Source organism: Corvus brachyrhynchos, unplaced genomic scaffold (genome assembly GCF_000691975.1).
Source record: "Corvus brachyrhynchos isolate BGI_N302 unplaced genomic scaffold, ASM69197v1 scaffold255, whole genome shotgun sequence".
Lineage (NCBI taxonomy): Eukaryota > Metazoa > Chordata > Aves > Passeriformes > Corvidae > Corvus > Corvus brachyrhynchos.
The window spans coordinates 2,369,730-2,392,532 of record NW_008238358.1 but is presented as its reverse complement, the minus strand read 5'-3'; the positions used below and the strand labels follow the sequence as shown (position 1 = coordinate 2,392,532).

General features: G+C 36.6%; 1 protein-coding gene across 6 annotated transcripts in view; it reads right to left on the bottom strand.

The window, feature by feature from the left end:
* PDE1A (phosphodiesterase 1A) overlaps nucleotides 1-22,803 on the bottom strand; it is a 179,703-nt gene that overhangs the window by 129,301 nt on the left and 27,599 nt on the right. For 2 of the 6 annotated variants that reach the window (XM_017735736.1, XM_017735737.1), the window contains exon 2: nucleotides 22,017-22,130. In XM_017735736.1, coding sequence (XP_017591225.1) covers nucleotides 22,017-22,120 — 104 coding nt within the window. In that variant the 5' untranslated portion in view covers nucleotides 22,121-22,130. The other 4 variants (XM_017735735.1, XM_017735741.1, XM_008634709.2 and 1 more) reach the window with 3 other exon arrangements.

Genomic DNA, 22,803 nt, shown 5'->3' with positions numbered 1-22,803 from the left:
AGCATTTGCCACACATTCAGTATGGTACAAGCTTTAAGGAACTGCTTTAAAGTGACAAAAAGTAAATGTGTACTGGTTCTCAAGATTTCTGCCTTGTTACAAAACCATACTTACTATTTGAAATACTGCAGTGATTTCCTGCTGGTACTTTGCTCCAAGAATATCATGAGCTGTGCAGGTGGTTTCTGTCACACTGTCATTCATATTTTTGACAGATTTTGAGTCTGCATAATATTCCCTGATAAACTTCTTAATGTTATCTGTGCCAAGAAAGGAAAACTTACGTTCTGCCAGCTTGCTGACAAACCCTATTGATGATATCAGACACTTGCTCAGTCAGTAATGCAAATAAACCTTCAAATCACAGTGAGAAATACTAAAGAACCTTGAAAAATGCCAGTATACTTGACCAGTCTGACTCACTAAACCATAGGGATACGTGTAATTTGTTGCATATACATAATCTTAAGTAAAAAACATCTTTAGTCCAATCTGGAGTTCAGCAAACCTACTTACCCATTTTCATCAACACAATGCAATCTTTCAAGTTAAGCAACTTATAATGCAAGAACAGCATCCCCTTAAGTTGCAGACACAAAACTAAAGCAGGTTGTCCTGTTTCTGCTTCTTAAAGGATTCTTCACTGGCATCTTTTACTGAGGGAAGAGTAAGGAGAAAGAGTACTGATATTTCCCAAGTCAGCTTCATACAGGTTTCCTGAAGGAGTCAAAGATAACAGTTCTGTATTCTAAAGATTATGTTGTTCTGATTCTGAACTATGTTACATGGGTACCTTCTGACTACAGTCATATACCATCAACTGGGCATTTGAACCAAACCACTGAAACACAATTCAGATGAAAATCGTTAATGTTAAGATGCAAGATTCCTCTGTTGTGTCCCAGGAGCTTCAAGGTTCCCCTTAGTCATCACACTGAAATATTGTGCATTTCCTTGATTTACTTTTTACAAATTCTCATGGCAAAAATAAAAGGTTGCCATTACACTGTGCAATACAGTGGTCATTTTGACATTAATTTCTTTGACAAGTACGTCTCACAGCAGTATTTGGTGATGATATAAGTGTTTGGCACTCTTCCCAGCTACCTAATTACTCTAATGTAAATCTAAAAGGAAATCTACATCCATATCCAGCCCTTTTTGATACCATTAAATTTTAAAAGGTAAACCCAAGATTCTAAATTGAATATCACAATACACAAATAAATATCCATTTATTTTCCTGATGTAAAAGTACTGAAATGTCTACACTTTGACACAGTTCTCTTAGACAATATATTCACTCATTCTAAAGCTGAAAGCTACTTTGAAATGCTGTTTTGTCCTAACGTAGCTAATCAGCAACTGGGCAGAGTGATAGGAGGAATTTAGATAATGTCAGTTGTGGCCATTCTACAGTTATTACTTCTGGAGATTTTTAGGTCTTTTCCCTCCCTTACTACTTCCACTGAAGTAATTTCCTCCTCCCTTTCTGCCATTCTTAATATTTTTTTTGTTACACACCATTGGATTCCTCCATTTTTAGTAGCATTCCAGGATGAGTTATGTTTTGGGAAGGCTTTGATCCTAACACACAACAACACAAGGTTACAGGAGAGACCTTCAGCTAGAGTTGAATGCCACAGGACTAGGGGAATAAAGGCAGCTCTTTGCACCAACTCCCCTGGTTACAAACAGAGCTTAGGTGGCATGCAAAAATAAATGCTGAAATACTTATTAATAGCATTTATTTGTTAGGTAAAGACTTTTCACTAACCCAGCAATCATTCGTAACAATTTGGAAAAAATTTTCTGTACTGTAAAATTTTTAAACCATGTATTTTAAACATTTGTTTGCTGTGATACTACCCAAATTTCCCAGCGATAGATAAAGACATCAGTGTGTAGTTGCTATACAAACAGAACAAAAAAGCTCATTGCTACCCCAAAGATCTCACAACATATGTTAAGTGAGAAATGAGTACACTGATATGTTACCAAGACTGACTTTTGTTTTAGACTTTCAGCAGTGACTGGTAAGAATGCATCCCACAGTGGTTTACTTATAGGCAGAATCAATTATGCTTTGAGTCATTTTTATAAGGTTCAAAATACAGAGAAATTACAACTATACCTTGTCAAAATAAGATCTTTGGTTACAGATAATTACCAGGGAGCATCTATAGGAGTGAAACTACAAGTGATTTGCTTAAACTGTATTAAAAAAGTACATGCCCCAGTCTAGACAATGAATAAATGCCCAGATAAGAGGTGGAACTGGTTTCGAATTTGAGCAGTCAGCTTCCAACACTGACAAACAATAGCTAAAACAGTTAAAATACTTTCCTTTGTATAGCCAGTACCGTAAACCCAGCATATTCCATCTTTACACAGTGGTGACACGTTTCTTGCAGGCCAAGCTAAAGGAAGGCAGCTCTGAGAGTCCTGGAGATCAGCATAATTTCCTGTTTAAAGCACACACCTGTGATGCTCCAATTTTTTTTTAGTTGATTCAGTTGAAACAATAACTTTTGGAACTTACAGTAACATTTAGCACATCTTTAAAGGGTGCAAGTAGATAGAGATTGGTGACTGCAGTGATAATTACACTTGCCAGGAAGTGATGAATCATTTCATATACTTTTGCTGGTCTTATTTTAAAACTAAGAACTTGGCACTTTTCCTTTTTTCATTTTGGCATATGCCCAAAAAGCTGCAGCATTTTTTTCCAGACCAAGGGTTAAAACAGACACACAGAAAAATGAGACTCTGCTTAAACTGCCAGACTGTTAAACTCTCCACACTGGTATGGGGAGAAAACTGGGGAAAAAGCACTAGAAAAAAACTGCAGAACAAGAACTGTGAGGAGTTTTAAGCTATGAGATATGATGAAAGATCTGCAGAAACCCAGGTACATGTAAATGGACCTAAGAGGAGTAGAATGGGTAAGAAGACAACGAGTTGCATTTATTTCTTGTGGCAAATGGATACTTCAGTAAAATAATTAGTGTTATGTCCATTATCCAAGAAGAATCCTGTAATGGTGGAATTTATTGGCATCACATATTGAGGCAAGACTATCAAAAGTCTCATTAAAGTCCTCTGCTTAGTTTCCATCAAAGGTTCAGGTCTAGGCACTTAAACACCCTAATTACTTCCTAGAAATTCAAACTTCATTTCTCTATTTTTCCTGAGATTTCATTAACAGCCATCAGTCACTCCTGAGCATAGTTTCTTATGTCCTGCACACAACTGTGCTCTTCACTGAGGTAGACCAAGAGAAGAATGTTTAGAAACTTTGACTTAGAACAGTTAAATGGAAGCAAAGGACCATTTTCTATTAAATTCAATAAGTGAATGAATGGATACATAAAATCAGCACTATCTTTTAGAAAGGCATAAGATATAAGAAATACTTCCATCTCCACACTTTTTTTGAAAGCCTTTGGGCACTGAGGATCACATGAACACTGAGAGATGCCATGGGAAAATTTGGTTTAAACATTTTCACACTCGTGTTCTGCAATTGCCACTGAAAAGAAGATCTCTAAGGGCTTAAAATAGCAGGCAGCATTGATTCATATTTTCATGCACTGGTCTAACAGGAGATCAGAAATTTTAAGCATCTGCTCCTGACCCTGACACAAACACAACCCCCACTCCCCCCCTCCAAAATTATAATAAAAAATTTCCTTTAAAAGAGTCTGTTTGGAGTAGCAGTAAATGCTAAATAAAATGAGTACTGGCAGCCCATACATTCACATATGAATTCCCCAAACATCTTGCATTTAAGTTCTGGTTTGGTTTTCTTTTCTGATTATCAGTATTCTGCATTTCATCACATATATCAGGCTTTGACTCCCAGGAAGAAGCACCACTTTCAGTGCAGCCTATCAGCTACACCAGCAGTCAGGAACATAAACAGCCCAGAGGATACTGCCCAGGAAACTCTTAAAATCTTTTTACATGCTGTATTGTAAATAATAATAACATGTGCTTTTACAAGAGCTTACTGATCATGCTGGTTTTGGTTTGTTTGGGGGGGTTTTTTGCTACATAATATCTTTCTGTGCTATTCTGCGTTAACAATACCTATCTTAACTGTGGAAATGTTGAAGGGCATCATCAGTTTTGTCTAAAGTATCAATTTCATGCCGTAATTTTATATTATTTTCCTGCTATTTATTATAGTTCTAACACTATTTCAATTTGTAAAACTCACAGAAAGAAAAGATCAAAACAAATATAAATACTATGTTTAAATTTATTATAATTTTCCAAAGGTGTGGATGAGTCCAGCCCCACAGATACATTTTTAGCAGTGGTATGAAGTGATGCTACCGCTAAAGATTGTTCTTACATTTTTTTAAGTAAAAGGAAGTATTCAATTAATTTCTTTCTCCATTTTTTCTGAAGGCAAATTGGTGTTGGCGACTTGAATTGATATTAGTGTATATAACCCTTGCATACCAAAATTCTTGAAAGCATTCAAGGTATTTGGAAGGAAAAATATCACTATCAGTAAGAGGAATTTTCACAAAGATAGATATATATATATGTTTAACACAGTTGACTATGAAAAATAATAAGTATTTATTCTACTTTATCAGCCAAAAGTATAGTTACATAAGAATCAGCAAAAAGGAGGTAATAACTTTCTGTGATACATGAAGGCAGTATGCTTATCATGACATTTACGCCTACTCAGATGTTCATCTGGGAAAGTCATATTGACAGCTTAGTACTTGAAGCCATCATTGTTCACAGACACATAAAATTAATAGCTAGACAGTAATGAGATGTAAGTCTACGTGAGTATGCAGAGGGTGGAAGGTTGTGGTGCACCCACGTATAACCACTACAAAAACTCCCTATTGCAAAGACTGTCTTTATAAGCAGATCAGGAAATATCAGACTAAAATACTATTTTTGTGAACCCTATAGACTTACTTTCCAAGTCTGGCCACTATCCAGAATCTTTTGTTTGGAAGATGGAATGAAGAGCATGAGGAGAGGTTTCAGAACTTGATCCCCCTGCATATCATCATCTTTAACAAGACAGCACTCCCACGCAGGATGGACTTGGGCAGATCCCATTAGAATAAATCACCTGAACTAATCAATAATCATTTGTCTTACTGACTTCCCAGATGAACTGATTGCATAACATATAAGAAAAGTAAAAGATTAACGAACTTTCCAGCCTTGAAACTGTTTACAATCTGGTAAGAAATATACATAACATTTCTTATGGGATGGAGATTTTAGCATTTAATCAGTTCTACCAGTGACTCTGGATTTCAGAGGCCTCAAAAGTTAGTCCATAGAAATGAATTGTCATGCAGGCCCATATCAGGGGAAACACTGAGTAATCAAAAAGTGCAGAGATGAGCAGGAATAGAGATGAAGAAAATTCAGTATAACAGGGAGGAGCCTTTTGAAATTCAACAAAGGCAAATGCAGGGTCCCACACCTGGGGAGGAACAACCCCATGCACCAGCACAGGCTGGGGATTGTCTGCTGGAGCAGCTCTGCAGGGAAAGACCAGGGGCTCCTGGTGGATAACAACTGCCCATGAGCCAGCAGTGCCCCTGTGGCCAAGGAGGCCAATGGGATTCTGGGGTGCAGCAGGAAGAGCACTGCCAGCAGGTCGAGGGAGGTGATCCTGCCCCTCTGCTCAGCCCTGGTGAGGCACATCTGGAGTGCTGTGTCCAGCTCTGGGCTCCTCAGCACAAGAGAGACACAGAGCTCCTGAAGCAAGTCCAGAGGACAGCAACAAAGATGATTAATGAACAGGAGCATCTCTCTTACAAGGAAAAGCTGAGAGCTGGTCCTGTTCAGCCTTGAGAAGAGGCAACCTAAAGGAGACCTCATCAATGTCTGTCCATATCTGAAGAGAGAGTGCCAAGAGGATGGAGCCAGGTTCTTAGTGGTGCTGAATAATAGGATAAGAGGCAATGGGCAGAAACTAGTGCACAGGAAGTTCATGAACATGAGGAAGAATTTCTTTACTGTGCGGGTGACCAAGCACTGGAACAGATTATCCAGAGGTTGTGGAGTCTCCCTCACCGGAGATACTCAAGAACTATCTGGATGCAATCCAGTGCCATGTGCTCTAGGGGCCCTGCTAGAGCAAGGAGGTCGGACCAGATGGTCCGTTCCAATCTCACCTATTCCATAATTTTCTGATAATGAACCACAGCAGAGAGGAAACATAACATTAACAAGAATGTGGAACAATGACCTAATTTTACCAAGTAACTGCAACTAAATATGAGTTCATGAATTTGCAACCTAATCACCTGTAACAAGTAGGACAAAAAATCCTTCTCAGAGTTTTTAAGTTTATTTTTTAGAAGCTGATTAAAATAATGAAGTAAAAAGCTAGCTTTTGGGTGTAGCTTGAGTGAGAAGCACTTTAACCATCAAGAGAAATCTTGCACGTGACAATACTCCTTAACAGTAATGAATGAATGATGAGAGAAAATTTACTGGTATCATTTGGCCTATTTTGCTAGAAACTCATTTGGTAAGGAGCCACGAGAAGTTGCAATCATGTCAGGATATCACATTGCGTTGAAGTGACTAAACACAGAATGTAGCATCCATCTTTCAGCAAAAATGGAGGGGAATGACAACCTGCTTCATCAACACTGGCATCATCTAACTTTAAGACTAATTTTTCAAACATTAATAGGAAAATATTCAAAGTAACACATTTAGAAACAAAAACAAGTGCATAACCTTGCAAGGAATTAAGTGGTTTTGTAAAAGGAAAAAAACCCTGTCTTTCTCTGCTGCTTTCTCTTTGTGACTCATACTCTGGGAGTGGAACCAGAACGGCTTGTTGTCCTATTTCTATGGAAAAAATCCTTGAGCAAGTTCATTCTTGATTAAGTTAGCATGGTGCCAAGCAAATATAAAACACTGCATCTTTGATTCTGTGTTTTCTATTGTTCCGACTGAGCTGGGGGAGGGAAGCAATCTCATGGTTTTGTTAACAGTGCTTCAGTACTGGCTTTGCTGTGAACAGTACTGGCATAACATTTCCTTGTGCTTTTCAGCTTCACTGAGGGAAAACCTTTCTGATACAATTTAGGGATTGAATTTCTCAATACACAAGTTATGGCTGTGAATTAATACTTGCATCCCAGCTCTGACAGTTCATTCCTATTCCATGCCACATTCATTATCCATTTAACTGTGCCAATAAGGCAGATCCTTAAAATTATATGGATTCCTACAGTCTGGAATTAAAGGTGACTCTTCTTTCCAAAAAAGACTGAGAAAGTTAAATGAGGAAAAAATAGCTTGACTACTGAAGCAAGCACGTGTCACTGAATTCAAAGCTGTGAACTGAAGCTGCCACAGATAAGTTGGATAATTTCTGGTGTTAATAATTTTTCCCACAGTATAAATGTGACCTTTTTAAGATTACTTAATCTTTTAGGAAAGTGTTAATGTGAACAGAAATAAAGCTACCTTCCATTGAAGTACAAAGGCCTGAATAGAAGTGTTATGATTGTATAATCACTTCACTATAATTGGTAATATATTGTTTCCCAGATAACACCTTTCCTCATTTTCACTTTCATAATCCATTTACAAAGATAGGGCAATCTGGGTAGTTGCAATTACCTATGCAAGGCATTGATGTCTTGTGGATAATGAAATTTAAATTCAAATTTAAAATAGTAGCCTACATTTGCTTATTACTTTTGTTAATGTGATAGTTTACTGAGTAAAACATCTCTTTTCCACATGTAACTGCTGAGCTTAAATCTTTGTACATGAAGAAAAGGCAGCTTGTAGACTCACAATGTTAGGCTTTCAGTGTTAATTATGAAGGGAAGCATGGGGAAACGGAAATATTTGTGATAGGAATAGACATCTTGTAACAGGATAATAAAGAAAAAGAAAAGAGCTCTTTCAATAGGGGAGGCTGTATTTAATCATGAAGTGAAGCAACAAAGGCTTTTGTGTTTCTGACACTTTCCTCTGAGGCAACTCAACAGAGAAAAAACAAAACTTCTAACTTTCATTAAATACTTTCAGAAGTGCTGAGTGTATACTGAGAAGCCTTCAGCTACCTGTAAAAATGCAAGTACAACATTTTAGACTTCATCACTTAATGTGGTAGATATTTCTACTATTATACCAAATACTGTCCAAACTTGTGCCTGCCATGCTAACTGAATGATGCACTAGAAAGGAATTCAATGTAATTATTTGGTTTGAGGGGGGGTGTTATCTAATAAAATTGTACCCTCCCTTTTCCTCTGTTCCCATTCCCCAAATTACTACAGAAAAACTGCCAAAATAAAATTTTAGATGACACTCTGCAACTGTTTTTTCTTTCAAGGTCTAGCTCCCCTCATCTGCACTCTCAAAGCTTCACACTTGCATTAAACATGGTGAGATCTACTTGTGATAATCACAATACAAATTACAATCTGCTGATTTTATTGTTAAAAATAAATGTAATGACGAACTGGAATACGATTGAATGCATGTGAGCTGAGGAGCCCATCCTTAATTTGTCTATCTGCAAAAACATAGCTCATTAGTGAGTGTGGCAAAAATCCAAAATCAGAGCAATAAATAGCAAATTCAGTGCAATCTGTTTCTGCGTTACTACTATAGCTGCAGCCAAGTGGTAGACAAAGGGAGGTAAACATGTTTTTCCTTCCCTTGGGAGAAGGGGGGAAAAAAAAAAGAGGAGAAGATTCAGGGAATCATTCTTGTTCTATCAGGTGATTTGTTCATTTAGCAATTAAGAAAATGAGAATCATACCCAGTAAGAATTAACTCTGAAAATTATAACATGCTTGACATAGCCCAGTGTTCATAAAAAGGAATTACCAATAAACCTTAGCCAAATTCCACTGCATCCATGAAATACTGTGCTCTTTTGTCACAATAAAGTAAATCTGGTTTGAGGTCTCATTTATTGTGTTGTAATTCAATAGTGTCCAATTATACTGGTTTAAGTGAGACCAGAACTAGGCTAATTTTATTTGATTATTGACTGGATTGAGAAATCACAGGCTCAAGTTCTATGGTCTATGCTCTATAGGCACAACTGTATTATCTTTGCAATGCCTCAAAAACTAACACATATCTTTTATATTCTTCATTCAAAACCCCCAAACCTCTTTCATGCTGTTCACTTCAGAAAAATCTGTAGTAAAAAACACATTGTACTTGAAAGAAAAAAATTGATTGCTGGATCTTGATATTTTCTTACATCTCTGAAGTGCAGTCACCACAAAGCCCCAGTACAGCCAGGAACTGGAGTGCATTTAAATATTATTAGATCATAATGGACTGAATAAAAGCAGATGACTGAGCAAATAGAGCCCGTAACTGGGCCATGAAGTACTTCTTGCTGAGATTCAAAATTACATTATGCAGCAGCCCTTTTGTGAAAATCATCAACTAATTTTCAGAAGTGAAGCATCATATGGAGATTTTTGTAATCATGCCCATATAGGAAGCTGGAATTGATCCCATGCATATGGTACTCTGCCAACTTCAGTAAGGCATGGGTGCCAGCTAAAGACAGATTTAATATAGCTTGTACAATGTAGAAAAATTTCAGTTCCATGCCAGAAGTATCATCATAATGAGAATCATTGTCAAATGATAAGAATGCATTTTAGTGTGAGAAATCACATCTCTTGTCACTTTACATTGCCGTTATAGAGCTTTACACAGTACTTTTTGAGTCTATTTCAATTCAGGCACCATATGTAAAGCTGCATTACCGTTTGTCATTACTGCGAATGAAAATAATACAGTTAATCTCTAAAACTATGAATTCTACCTTTTCCTTGAGATTCTTCCCCTCAAAATCTTCCTCTGCTAAAGCTAATGTATAAATTGAAGCATAAAGTTCCATTCTATTCCCTTGATCATTCACACAAAAGGTGCATCTGAGATTGCATTTGATATATAAAAGTTGAAAAGTATTTAAAAATCAAATTCTGCTACTAACCATGTTTCCCCAAATAGTAACATGAGTCAAGAATCCCGCAACTTCTGAGTCCTCTCTTAAACCAACAAGATGATTTTAGCATTGACCTGATGATGAAAATATTCTGAACTTTTAAAGTAAAAAGTCTTAGGTAAAACTCATAGGAAATTATATATTTTCATTAACTCATTCTCAACTCTACATTTTGCTGTGATTTTCTACATGAACATAAGGATATTTTTATATTACAAACGTGACATTTTGGATGCAGCTCTGTCTTTCAGAGAAGAAGATGAGCGCAATACTAGAAGGCTAAATATGACCTCATACTGAGACAAGGTTGACTGTCTCTTATATTCAGAATTTATCTGGTCAAAGCTGATTGAAAGTCAAGACAGAAAAATAGATGACAGAGCTGGCTCCATATGGTTTATGTCCATCTGAGCCAACTATTTTTTTCAGGAATAGATAATATTAAAATCTTAGGGCATGTTTGTTCCTGTTAAAGAATTAAATCAAAGTAAGATTTTTCTCTAAGAATTCTAATATCATACTTATTTTTTCTTTTTATATTATATCAGTAGACATACTGACAAAGTTGTATTAAATCAATCATGATTTAGTCTTCTAAAAAGCTCTACATGCTTAAACACATACCTTGGTTTGGGCTCTAAGAGTGATACAAGCAAGTCAAAGTTTGGATTGAGCTATAAACTCTCACAAATCCCTCATAATCTTTTGGGATGCTCATATCCTGTGTTTACCTCATATCCAGCCTAAAAACAGACTTGCAGTTGTTGTACAATCACTTTCAAACCATTTTGTCCCTATCTGCTATGAAGGCAAACCATTTTTCTTCTCGCTAGTGTTCACTTTCATACAGCATATGAACCACATTCAATACATCAATGGTAAAGGAAAAGGGAAATGTTTGATATATTAAACTAGAATTAAGGATCATAAGGCCTAGGCCCTAAGTGTTCATGAGTTGTCCATTTGGCATTCTTAGAAATGCAATTTCTCTTTCATGGAAATATATTACCAATTTTTTATTTCTTTCTAAAAAGTCGCTAAGTATGCATCAAGCTTTTTTTAACTACAAAGCCAGGAATACAATTACCCATATAAGTTTATTGAAACAAAAGGTTTTAACACTTTCATGCCTTGTTACTTCTAAACATTACATATTTAAACTTTTCTGGAACAGCAGGGATTTTCTAGCAACCAAGTGGAGAGGGAACCCCTTTTCAATGTGTAGCTCACACAAAGTAGAAAATGGCTAACTGAACTACCCAAGAAAACAACTAAAAATAGAATTAAATATTTCTCTCTTGGAGGCAAAGCTTTCTCACAATGATCACTGGACTATTTACATGTGTATGGTATTACCATTCTTCATTTTGATGTGTCTTTGACAATTATTTTCTAATATTTTAGAGAAACAAACAGTATTAAATCAATCTGCTTAGAAAGAAACTTCAAAATCAAAAGGTCAAGATAAGCCAAATTTTCTATTTACCACATTTTAGGTTAAGAACAAAATTTACACCAATCAGATCCAGTAGAGATAAACTTATTTTGAAGAGTATATTTTTTTTCACTCCTTTTACATATACACTCACCACTCTAATACTGTCTATTATTCAATGATTGCAGTTTTCCTTCCAGAGGCAAGTGTACTATTTCACTCCATGAATCAAGATAGTTAGGCAGTTTTGAGGAGTCTTCAGGACAGAAATATCAAGGAAGAACTCAACCCTTTCCAGCAGAATATAATAGTGTGCCATATATATAATGTGTTAGAGGCACAAAATACATGCATTAAATTAAGAGATGGAGACAAATTGCAAATACAGGTAAAGTAATTTGAAGTCTCATATTTGTTCCAATTATTTAGAATGAAGACCCATCATGCCTGTTCAAGGAAGCTGTAATACTAAAATAGGGATTCCTTGTCACAGCAGAATATGGCAGGGAAAAAGCTATCTCTGTCTTACTGCCATTGGCTGTTACAGGATTATCCCATAAACCTGGTCTGTAAACTTGAACTGGATTATGGCTCCTGAGGGCATCCTGGTAGCTATTGAAACATAAAACATTCTCTGATACTTCAGCAGTTTTCTGTGAAAGAGAAATATCCTATTTTCAATTACCTATAAAATCCAAGGTCTTTCTAGTTAAGTTGAAAATACCTAAATCAGAGTTTGCCAGCAATCTTCTAATTGAACTTCTTCAATGGAAAGTTTCAGATTTCATGGACATCTTACTTTGCTGATAAAACTATATCTGTCTCAGAGATTTCCTGACTATAGGTAACTATTCCTCTGGGTTGCTCAGAGCTGTGTTCCCAGGTCATCTTTGGCAGCAGTGGGACTAGGACAAGCATCTTTCAAATAATCAGGTAGCTGCCACTTCAGTTTAAGGGTTTGGAAGTAGAAAAGTCAGAAAGAGATACTTATTCAAATTTTTTAAAAGGCAGTTCAGAACACTCATTCTTCTGATTTTTTAATCTTGGTGACCTTTTTCAAGGTTTTTTTATATACCCTTCTGAGCAGGAATTCTGCATTCCAACCCACCCTAATGGAAATTAATGCCAAAGATGTAATACTTTTTGCAGTGCAGTTGCCTGTACATCAGAAAAACACACACTGAAGATAAAAAGGAACCATCAAAAGGGACAACAATTTGCAGCTCCAGCAAATTGCAAATGCATTTCTGCCAAACAGGTATCTGAGTTATCTTAAGCGAACGTATTTGAGGTTAGGAAATCCAGTGATATCAAAAAAAATCTACAGTTTAGAAGAAAAAACCTCAAAACTTTATCAAGCCTTTAGTAAAATGGCAAAAGAAAGCTAAAGAATTAAACTAAGTGGTGTCCAAGGTATAGCAAAATAAAAACGAAACCAAAAAAACACCTAAACTATTCAAAACCAAATAAATAAATAAACTATTCAAAACACAATAAATAAAAATACAAAACATATAACTGCAGGTAAGCATGGTGTTAGATGTTAATTCTTCAATAAATTCTGCAGACAACACAGAAGGAAAAAAAAAAAAACTTATTTAATTTCAAATTTCCCAGGCAGAACAGTTCTGTATTGTAGAAGAACAGAAGAAAGAAGTAAATTCTACCCAGCAGTTTGTTCTTTACTCTCTTTCTGGCATAAATTACACTAACAGTGAACTATTCAAATATAACTGCCTCCAAGCACTGTTTATCAGAGAAATTCACAACAATTAAATGTCTCCATAATATTTATGGAGGCTACTTGTTTTCCTGGGGCGCCAAAAGTCTGGAGAATGGTTGGGTCAAACAAACTGTAGCCAATGTCAAACAATAGATAATGGAGCATAAGCACTTGTACAGACAAACATCTTCCTTGAGATCGCTTCCTGTTAAATAACACTACTTCAAATAATATCTGCATTATGCTTGGAAGGTTAAACGGCTGGAATTCAACAGTCTCTTACTCTGGAAAACTTACTAAATACAAGCAACAAAATCATGCAAAAATGCTAAATGACAGTGATTACAAACACGAGATCAGTAAAGACAAGAAAAAGCACTTCTTTTTTTTTAACATTGGAGTGATATTTCTAGAACTACTAATTCTGGGAAAAGCAAAACTTTAATATACATGTTATTTTAATGTTCTCCAGTAGATGATACCTCAAGGTATACTGGCTTTTCTGGAACATCTAAAATCAGATGTATTTGCCTAAATTGTCAGAGACAAGCAACTTAGGAATACTTTTTGTCATTTCACGACACTGACTCAAATGAACATACTTCTCTTACTCATTCAAAATAAGCCATTCCAAATCTCATTACAGTCCAGCTTCATGTAGAGACCGTAAACAGTACAATTGCAGCTAATGAGTACTCATTCTCAGGGCATTCACTTCAAGAAGAATAAAAATTTTAATAAAGCACTCTTCAGCTGTTTTTTTTGATTTGCAGATTCACGCGATATCGCCAGTGGTGGAGAAGAGCTTTATAGAGCCAAGGCAAACAATAGGCTCAGGGGGGCTTAGGAAACAGTTCTGTAACTGCTAGTTATGGATTACCAGGCAGCACTTCACTGATTCAGCTGAGGTGCAAATAAATGATTACAATTGTCCTGAATTAGCCCGAGTACCCAACACGGATGTTTATACTGGCCTTCTTTCAGGCCAGCTATTTGTAGGCTGCAAAAGCACAGATGTTATCTGTGCATCATAACTCTGGAGTGATGTGGGCCATACTGGATCCTCATAAAACCTGCTAGTTTAAAGTTAGCCTTTCAAAAATACCAGAACAAAATTGAACCTGCAGAAGAAGCTCATATTGGATCAACATTTTCTCTCATGTTTTGATACAATACTAAGCACCCTAGTACTGGATTTACAATACCACAGAATCAAGGACTTAAAACGTGACAGATTCAAGACCATAATTGTTTTCTTAGCGAGCTGCTCAAGTAGGACCACCTCCTTTAACTTCAGGTATTTGTGCCCTCAGACAACTTTCTCCATTGTAAGGATGCAACTAGGATGAAAACACAGAGGGAATCCAACCTAGGAACCGATAAAGTTTAAGTTTATAATAAGGGTTTAGAAAAAAAAAAGTTATTACTATTTTTACCACAGAAGAAAGAAGAAATCCCTGGGTGGTGTCAAAACCAGTCACACTAGAACGGGTAAAATAAAAGCATGGAGGCAGCAATGAGAATTGGGAAGCAAGAATGTATAGTGGGAGACAACTTAATCCACAGTACCTGCAGAAAAAGGTCACCTTTTAGGGATAATGCATCTGAAAAACTCACTCCACTCACAGAAAACCACTTTGGAAACCACGTTTCTAGCAGAATCCACAGGAATAAATACAATATCATGTTAACAGTATTTGACTTCACAAATGAAATTACATATGCTGGCCAACAGTCAGAATCACACAAGCTTTTAGGAGCAAGTCACACACTCCTTTAAAATCACTATTCCTTGCATATATGTATTCAGGAAATGTGTCTATACAGTGAGCAGCTGCAGCCTTTAACAGAAACTGAATGTAGCAGTTCTTTACAAGTCTAAGCAGTTTTGTAAAAGAAAAGAGAGGTCGGGGAGAATGCTGGCTTCTTCAGTCTGCAGCACTGCCTGACTAATTGCAAAGCTTTATGGACTGTGAAAACTGAGTCACTTCATTGTCAGCTGTAACTTTATAAGTGATGTACTCCATTTCTGTTTAGCTTCCCTCAACCACAGCAGAGTGCAATTTTCTCTCCTTTTAGTCACAACTGCTCAGTTTTCCCCATCTCCCTAGTAAAATGAAAGGATTTACTTTGTATTAAGTTCTGACTACCTCTGTAGATCCTCTTTATGAGGTCTTGTTTCAAAAGTTCCACAAATTGCATTGGTGACCTCAAGTATGTCATGAAATTGTGTGGGAAGGCAGTAAAGGAAAAACAAAAATCGAAATACCTGCTGTTGCCAGAGTAAGAACTCTGTCACTGTGCAGTTTGCGAGCCAAGCTCAGCCCATTTGGTCCTTAGTCGGTTGATTAGTTGTTTATTTTCCTTCCCTTTGGAAGGCTTTGAATGTCTGGAGGGGGTTTTTGACAAAAATAAACCTTTCATGTTAGATACAATACAGTAGTGCTGGAGGACTCGCTGCCATAGTAGATCTTACACCTTTTTTGCAGTCTACGTCATCACATAGTCTCCAGTAAATGGCAGCAGAAATAATGGCAGCAGAAATAATTGCAACTGTTTTGTTCTAGCCCTCCTTCAGAGATGATACCAGGAGTAGGCCAGATCAGATGGCAAACACAAACAAAATGGTACAGTACTAAATGGGTTCACTCCTAAGCGATTATTTTGACATCTTACAGGAAAAATTCTGTCAGGCAAAATTTTGATAAACCTGAGGTTATGTTTCTCTTTCAGATGTATGAAGTGAATGCCTATTTTTATTATAACTTCTACTAGTAACTATGTAATTTCAGTATTTAGGCATTTGCATTTTTCTAGCTCCATATAATTAGCAAGACAAAAGGCCTTTTCTCTCCTATCCAGATATTTTGACTTCACTCTGTTGTGGAGGTGGAGCAGAACCTGAGAGTAACGTGTGGGAGGGCCGTATGAACTCTGAGGCTTTGACCCACAGCTTGGAGAAACTGCGGCAGGCTTCAATGTGCAACAGCTAAATTGGAGAATGAAGGTTTTGAAGAAACATTTGTAACAATTGCTCAGCGTGCACGGCAGTCAAGGACCCCTGCACAAGGAGCTGGCAGGAGTTCAAAATGAGAGGAAAGTAATTATTTGTGTAGTCAATTATATAAAATCTCTTTCTAAGCAGAGAACTGAATAGAACACTTATAAGGTAAATAGCTATAAAAAGTACCTTTTAGAAAAACTTAGAATGTTGCGTGTAGCATAACTAGAGCCAGACACCTAAGCTAAACAAAAATACAGACTATAGAAACTTAAGACTTCATTTAATTGAGGTTTAGTAGTCAGCTTCAAAAAATGTTATCTTTAATCTCATTTCCATTGTCTTTAGATATAATATTTAATTTTAATTGGACACATATGTGAGGGGTGTATGAACATATTGTTTTAAAGCTCTAATAGGGAATCTCAGTATTCTATTGTATTATTTGGGGACTGTGACACATGTAAACATGTGGCTACTGTTCTTACTGGTATCACAGACAAATTATGGTTTGTGCACCATTCCTTCAATTTGCAATCATTTCTAGCACAGCTTTCTATAAGCACAGCAATTCACCTACCCACAGTAAATTTGAGGACTAGCATTTATTCTAATCCATCGACAGCATAGGTACATGCCAGAAATCGCAGAAAAAAATTAGTATAAACCTTAAAATTAATTCTATGCCTATTATCTATATGATAATAATGGAAATATCTTTCTAACAGTAAAATAATATGACTGGTTAAAAGAGTTCTCTAAATTGCTAGTGCTAAATAGCTAAAAATCTAGACTTATTGAAAATCTGAAATTTATCATATTATACATTTAATTAGATACATATTTATAAGCTACAAAGTTATAATTATAATTGTTTACCTGACTACTCAGGTGACAGACTTTGGTTTCAAAAGCAAAAGAAGCTGTTCACAATTTATAATGAAACTATTCTTACTGTAATTATAGCATTAATGAGATGCATATCAATCAACAGGTACATCATCATATACCTTCCATTTTCTGTTCAGAGCATTTCTGAAAGCAACTTCAATTTTACTTAAAGTCCCCTTAGAAATACCTGTCATTTTGATTACTTTTAAGAGCTTATGACTTTATAGGAAAGCTTTCACATTACAAGAAAGTAAAAATAGGCAACATTACAAGTAAAAACTACTTGAACTCTATACCAGTTTGTTCCTGATGTAGTTAGCGCTAAGTGACAAACTGTCTTGCTACTTTTTACCATAGGTATCCCACCTGTAATTCTACCTCTTTTCCTCTTTTTGTTTGTTCAGTACTCACAAAATTTATAAATCTTTACATCACAATATGTTACGTTTTGGTAATCTCTTCAGTTAAGCTTTACTGAACTACCAAAATGAGGCAAATAGAGCATAGAAATAAGGGCAACAAGCAAAGAGGAAATACAGCATAAAATAAAACGTAAACAAGCAACTCGGAAAAAGAAAGGAAAGACCTCTTTGTCATATCTGGTTCTGGAAACTGTTCTATCACTCTTCCACCAGTATCCATGCACCCAAAGAACAAGTGACTTTTCCCTAAATAAAATTACCCATTCTGGTCGAGTTTAGACCTAATTTGGCTGCTAATATGGATTCTATTCAATGCCTTTAAAAGAATTCTATCTTCTGATAATTCAGCAGGTACACAGGAAGCCATTTTTCTACTTTCTTTGACATCAAGCCAAATTTCCCCAAATCAGTGACTAAGGCCCCTTTTTGTCTCTACAAAATGTGTATGCATGCAATTTATCACTGCAGCATTGCAGGATCAACAAACTGGGTCTACATGTCAGTCCCTTTTAGTGCCTAAAACACTTCAGGCCCTCCTTCCCGCAGAAATCGGGGTCTCTTATGTTGAATGGGGGGGGGAAAGAAAGCGAAGAAGGTAAGGAAAGAGGCTTATGACTGTTTTTCCAATCCCTTTTGCCATACAAGTTAACACAAATTCGTTTTAACCAGTGATAGCAATAACCCATTCTCATTTTAAAGCAGTAACAATTTTATAAAGTAGTCTATAATAACCACATGTGAATTTCAAGTCCCCAAATTCTTGGAACCTTAGACTTCAACTTTTTCCACTCAGAGATTTTTTTGGCCAATTAAGAGACAATTCTAGCAAATATGTGTATCTATGAAAATCAAGTTATTTACTCACTGATGAACTCAAAGGAAATTCAAAGAAAGAAAACCTACCCTAATACTATGTCCAGCAGTGATGAGTATAGTAGAAGCTACTTGCAAAGAAGATGTCTAAGATGCCTACTTGCAAAATAAAATAAGATGGTGAGGGGGAGACGTGTGACTGTTCTGCGTTGACATTGAGTGAAGTGGCAAACAGACAAAATAGACCATAAACAGACAGCACACAATTTCACACAGTGAGGAACAACACGGAGTTAAGTCATGTCTACATGCAGATTAAGGAGAATACCAAACACTGCAAGGCTGGTAAGCATAAAGACCTCTGCTTTAAACCTGGTTCTCTGCATTCCAAATCAAAATGCTTTTAAAATGCTGCTTTTCTTTCTGAGCTCCCTACGATGCTCTATCAGCACCTGAAGACAAACTCTCCTGGGCAACAAATCATCTGGATTTATTGACACCATAATACATTTAAGCTGGAGACTTATTCACTGTCTAAAGTAAGATTCCATCCAATAGAGAATGAAAGGTTGAGGAAGAAAAGGTGTAATCAGTGCCATTAAGCAGCCTGAGAAGGAGCCCCTTGGCTGGGCTGTGACAAGATGTTTTTTGAAGTGGAAGGTATACAACACTCCCCTTCAGTCAGGCAGCTGGAATTCCTGCAGTGGCTTGAATGGCTTTTGTTTTTATTCTTCTGCATAACAGGGAATTATAAAAGCCACACTATTATATGAGTTATTTAGCTGTCCCTTGTTGTTTTTGCTTTCTCCACGAACTACAAAACATCAGAAGCTTGCATTCTGCATACTGAAAACACCTTAATTCAAAAACGAGAAGATACAGTCAAGACAGAAATTTACACGACTAATTTTCACAGGCCTTGTTTCACTGAGCTTGTGTTTTATACATTCAGGCATCAATAAAATCAGCACCAATGTTAAGGATCAAGTTATGTAATTCAAATTAATATCTTCTCTGCCAGATAATGTCCTTGGTTGCAGCACTGCTGCAATTCCAGTGTAAGGAAAACAGAGTGGGATTTTTACTAGCCACACAGAAGGACTGGTTGTAAAGCACCATGAACCAAATAAAAGTTATAAATCATTTTAATTTTATTCAAAACATCCCAGCCTTTATTGCAACACTAGGTTAGCAAGATCTATTAAAGCCTATAGAATAGAAAACCTGTAAAAAGGCCTTTTCTTTCAAGCTTCCATGGTAGACAGCTTTTCTTATTGGGCATTCAAATACGGATTTTCATTTAGCTTTAAGCACATACAACTCACCTATCTTCTAGAATAGTCTCTATTTCACAAATGAATGATAGAAACAACGAGCCAACAACAAAAATACCCCAAGACATACGAGGTTAAATGGAATTCTGCTGCCAAATTCATAATTAAAATTCTATTATGAAAAAAATCTGAAATGCTAACAGAAAATTGAAGCTAATTTTAAGGGTCTATTGAACAGCTTTTGAACACTATCCAGATAGCTATCTAAATGAAATCTGATGTTCTTTCAGAAATAATGACCTGCTTGCCAGAAGATAATCAGCACTCCCAACTGGCAAAATACAGTAAAACTGTGTTGAAATCACATGAAAATTAGGTAGGTCTGTGGACTCTATCAGCAAGAACAGATAATTCATAATTCAAACCATGAAGTCTTGACTTCAGTGTAAATACATCACTGCACACTACTTTAAAAACTCCATAATTTGGCATCATACGTAGTTTCATTAACAGTTCCCACCACTAAGATGAAACAATTCCCCTGACTGACAGTTTATAAAAGAATTCTTCCGAAGTCAGATTATCTGGCATCCCACTTATCTGTCCCTCTCCCCTACCACATACAAACATGCTTCTACTTTGATATCTCTTCATCAACAAAATGAATCCTTTTTCTTAATGATTGATGCTTATACTATAAAGTGAGCCTGGACATCTACTCTGAAACTTTCAACTCTTTGAAATTTCCCCATACAATATTCATAATATTGACTGGTCGGTGATTTCCAATTAACTAGTGAATAATTAAAATGAAACCATTGGTAAGTCTGAAAAACAGTCAGCTGAGCACATGTCTAATAATATAACCTGGCTTTTATAAATACAAGTATTTTAGCATCATCTTGTCATAACAGTCATGAGGTTGACACCAACCTGTAAAAAGTGCATGGTTTCCAAACACTTAAGCTCCATTTGATATTGATACACCACAAACTCCAAATATCATTTTAACTACTCCTGGAGAACCATAAACCCTGTTTCCTGGAGCTGTTGTACTGAGTGTCACCAATGCTTAGTTATTTATGTTAGTTTGTTTAATGGTACCATTCCAGAGGCAGTTGAAAGGAAATGTTTCAACCCAAGAGCCTAGTGGTAACAGAGAACTTACCGAACAAACAAAAACAGCAGCTAAGACCCTACACAAATGGAAATCTGCACAAACTGGTGGAGGTCTCTGGTAGCAGAAACTCAGGGGTAAAATGTGTGACATCATCAAATAATCAAATTTCCTCTGCTGCATACACTCTGGAGTTTTTACGGGAACATTTTTCCCAAAGCGAATTATCTGAAACAGAGTGATGATAGGATGCAGAGCAAATATTCAAAAATATACCACAGAGAAGTTAAGATAAATCCCTGGCCACACCTGAAAAGTGACTTTACAATCAAGCAAAGCAATTTCTCTTAAAAGAAAGCAGATGGTGGAAAGTCCCTTCCCCACAGCCAGTTTGAGTCTCTACCCAAGGCACAGAGGAAACAGGCAGTGCCATAGCCAGTGCATCTAATCCTCCACGCTTTAAATAACCTGTTTATCTTCAACAGCTGAGGCACTATATAGCATCTGTGGAATACCTTTAGAAACCCAGGATTACAAATCTTTCCAGCAAAAATACTACTGCGATTTCCATGCTTCAACAAGTGTAACATGTATTTATTTGTAACATTCTGACATCAGCTTTCAGAGCAAAAACCTGGCAGTTACTTAAAAGAAGATGTTGAAGTTTGAAGGGTTTAGGACACACTGGAGTTTCTCTCTGACAGGTTGTAGATGTTTATTTACTGATCATTTGCACCAAAAGTCTACATGAAAATTGCATTTGAGAGGAGTGAATTAGACACAGCATGTACATAGTGGTCCCCTCAAATACTCCTTCAATCAGTTTCTAGCATTATTGAACACCAAAATAATTGACAAAAAACAGACACAGCAACTTCCTAATAGATAAGCACCTTTTAATATAGACTTCTTTACCTTCAGTCTTAAAGGCAAAGTATTAGTACTTCCTATAGAATTGCAATAATATACTTACCCATACATACTGACAGCAGTGATGAAACAGCTCCAGAAATGCTGATTCTGAAGATAACATTTACAAAATCATATCAGAGATATGGAAGTGCTAACTTGGAAGGACTTACCTGCATTTCAATTTGGATAATAACTCTCACTCATTATACATCTTTTAAATGAGATGAATGAACCTAACAGAGAGTCTGACATTAATCTAAGTACCCTCGTAAACGAGACCAATGTACTGTATTGTGAGAGCAAATACTATTCACAGCTTAAAGATAACTCTCCCGTTTGCTAATTAGACATTTTAACAAACAGAAGAAAATTATCTTTCCCAAGGAACAGAACAAAAGCCAAGGAGACAAGCTACTCACATTCCTTTGAGTCGTTGCCACATTTTCTCTGCATGTCCTCCTATTTGGTACTGTACAGAGGCGCTTTCCAGTTCCCGAGTTGTTTCTGTCGCTCGAGCCCCCATCGTTATTGTCCTACAGCGATACAGTTACAGTCAGGCTCAGCAGCAAGTAAAAGCAGTCCTTAGTCCGCTACACATTTCAGAAGATCCACGCATGTTAGACAGTAGCTGCTGTCATATCAAAACACATCAGAATTACAACAGCTGAGGGACGATCCTGCCTGAATTGCTATTCACTTTGACAGACAAATCCACTCTTCCCCCCCAAGCACAGAGCAAGTACACACAGCTCCTCTGACCTCACGAGTCTAATCCATATGGGAGAGCCAGCTAGTTATACTACTGACTGCTCAAGCTCCTTTCTCATGCACTTTTTCTGCTGTAGGAATACACACAGAAGCACAAAAGATTCCTTAAAATGGACTATAATTCATTGCCATGCAGAATAAATGTGAATGGCTTTAACAATCCAGAAGGAAAGAAAGGCTGGTTTCTGCTTTGCAGGTTGGAGAAACAGTCTGCAATAGGAAAGCAGATGGTAGATGCCAGTATCAGCCACATCACCCTACAAAGAGTGTATGTTCAAATGCCAGAGATTTCCTCTCTTTAGTTGATCCTGAATTGTTTCTTATTGAATAAATATCTACCAGCCTCTCAATAAAAATATGACTGTACAAATGCTAAGTCAGTAGCAAAGACATGTCTAAATCCCTGCAGAAGAGAAATCAGTGAGCGCTACAGGTTGT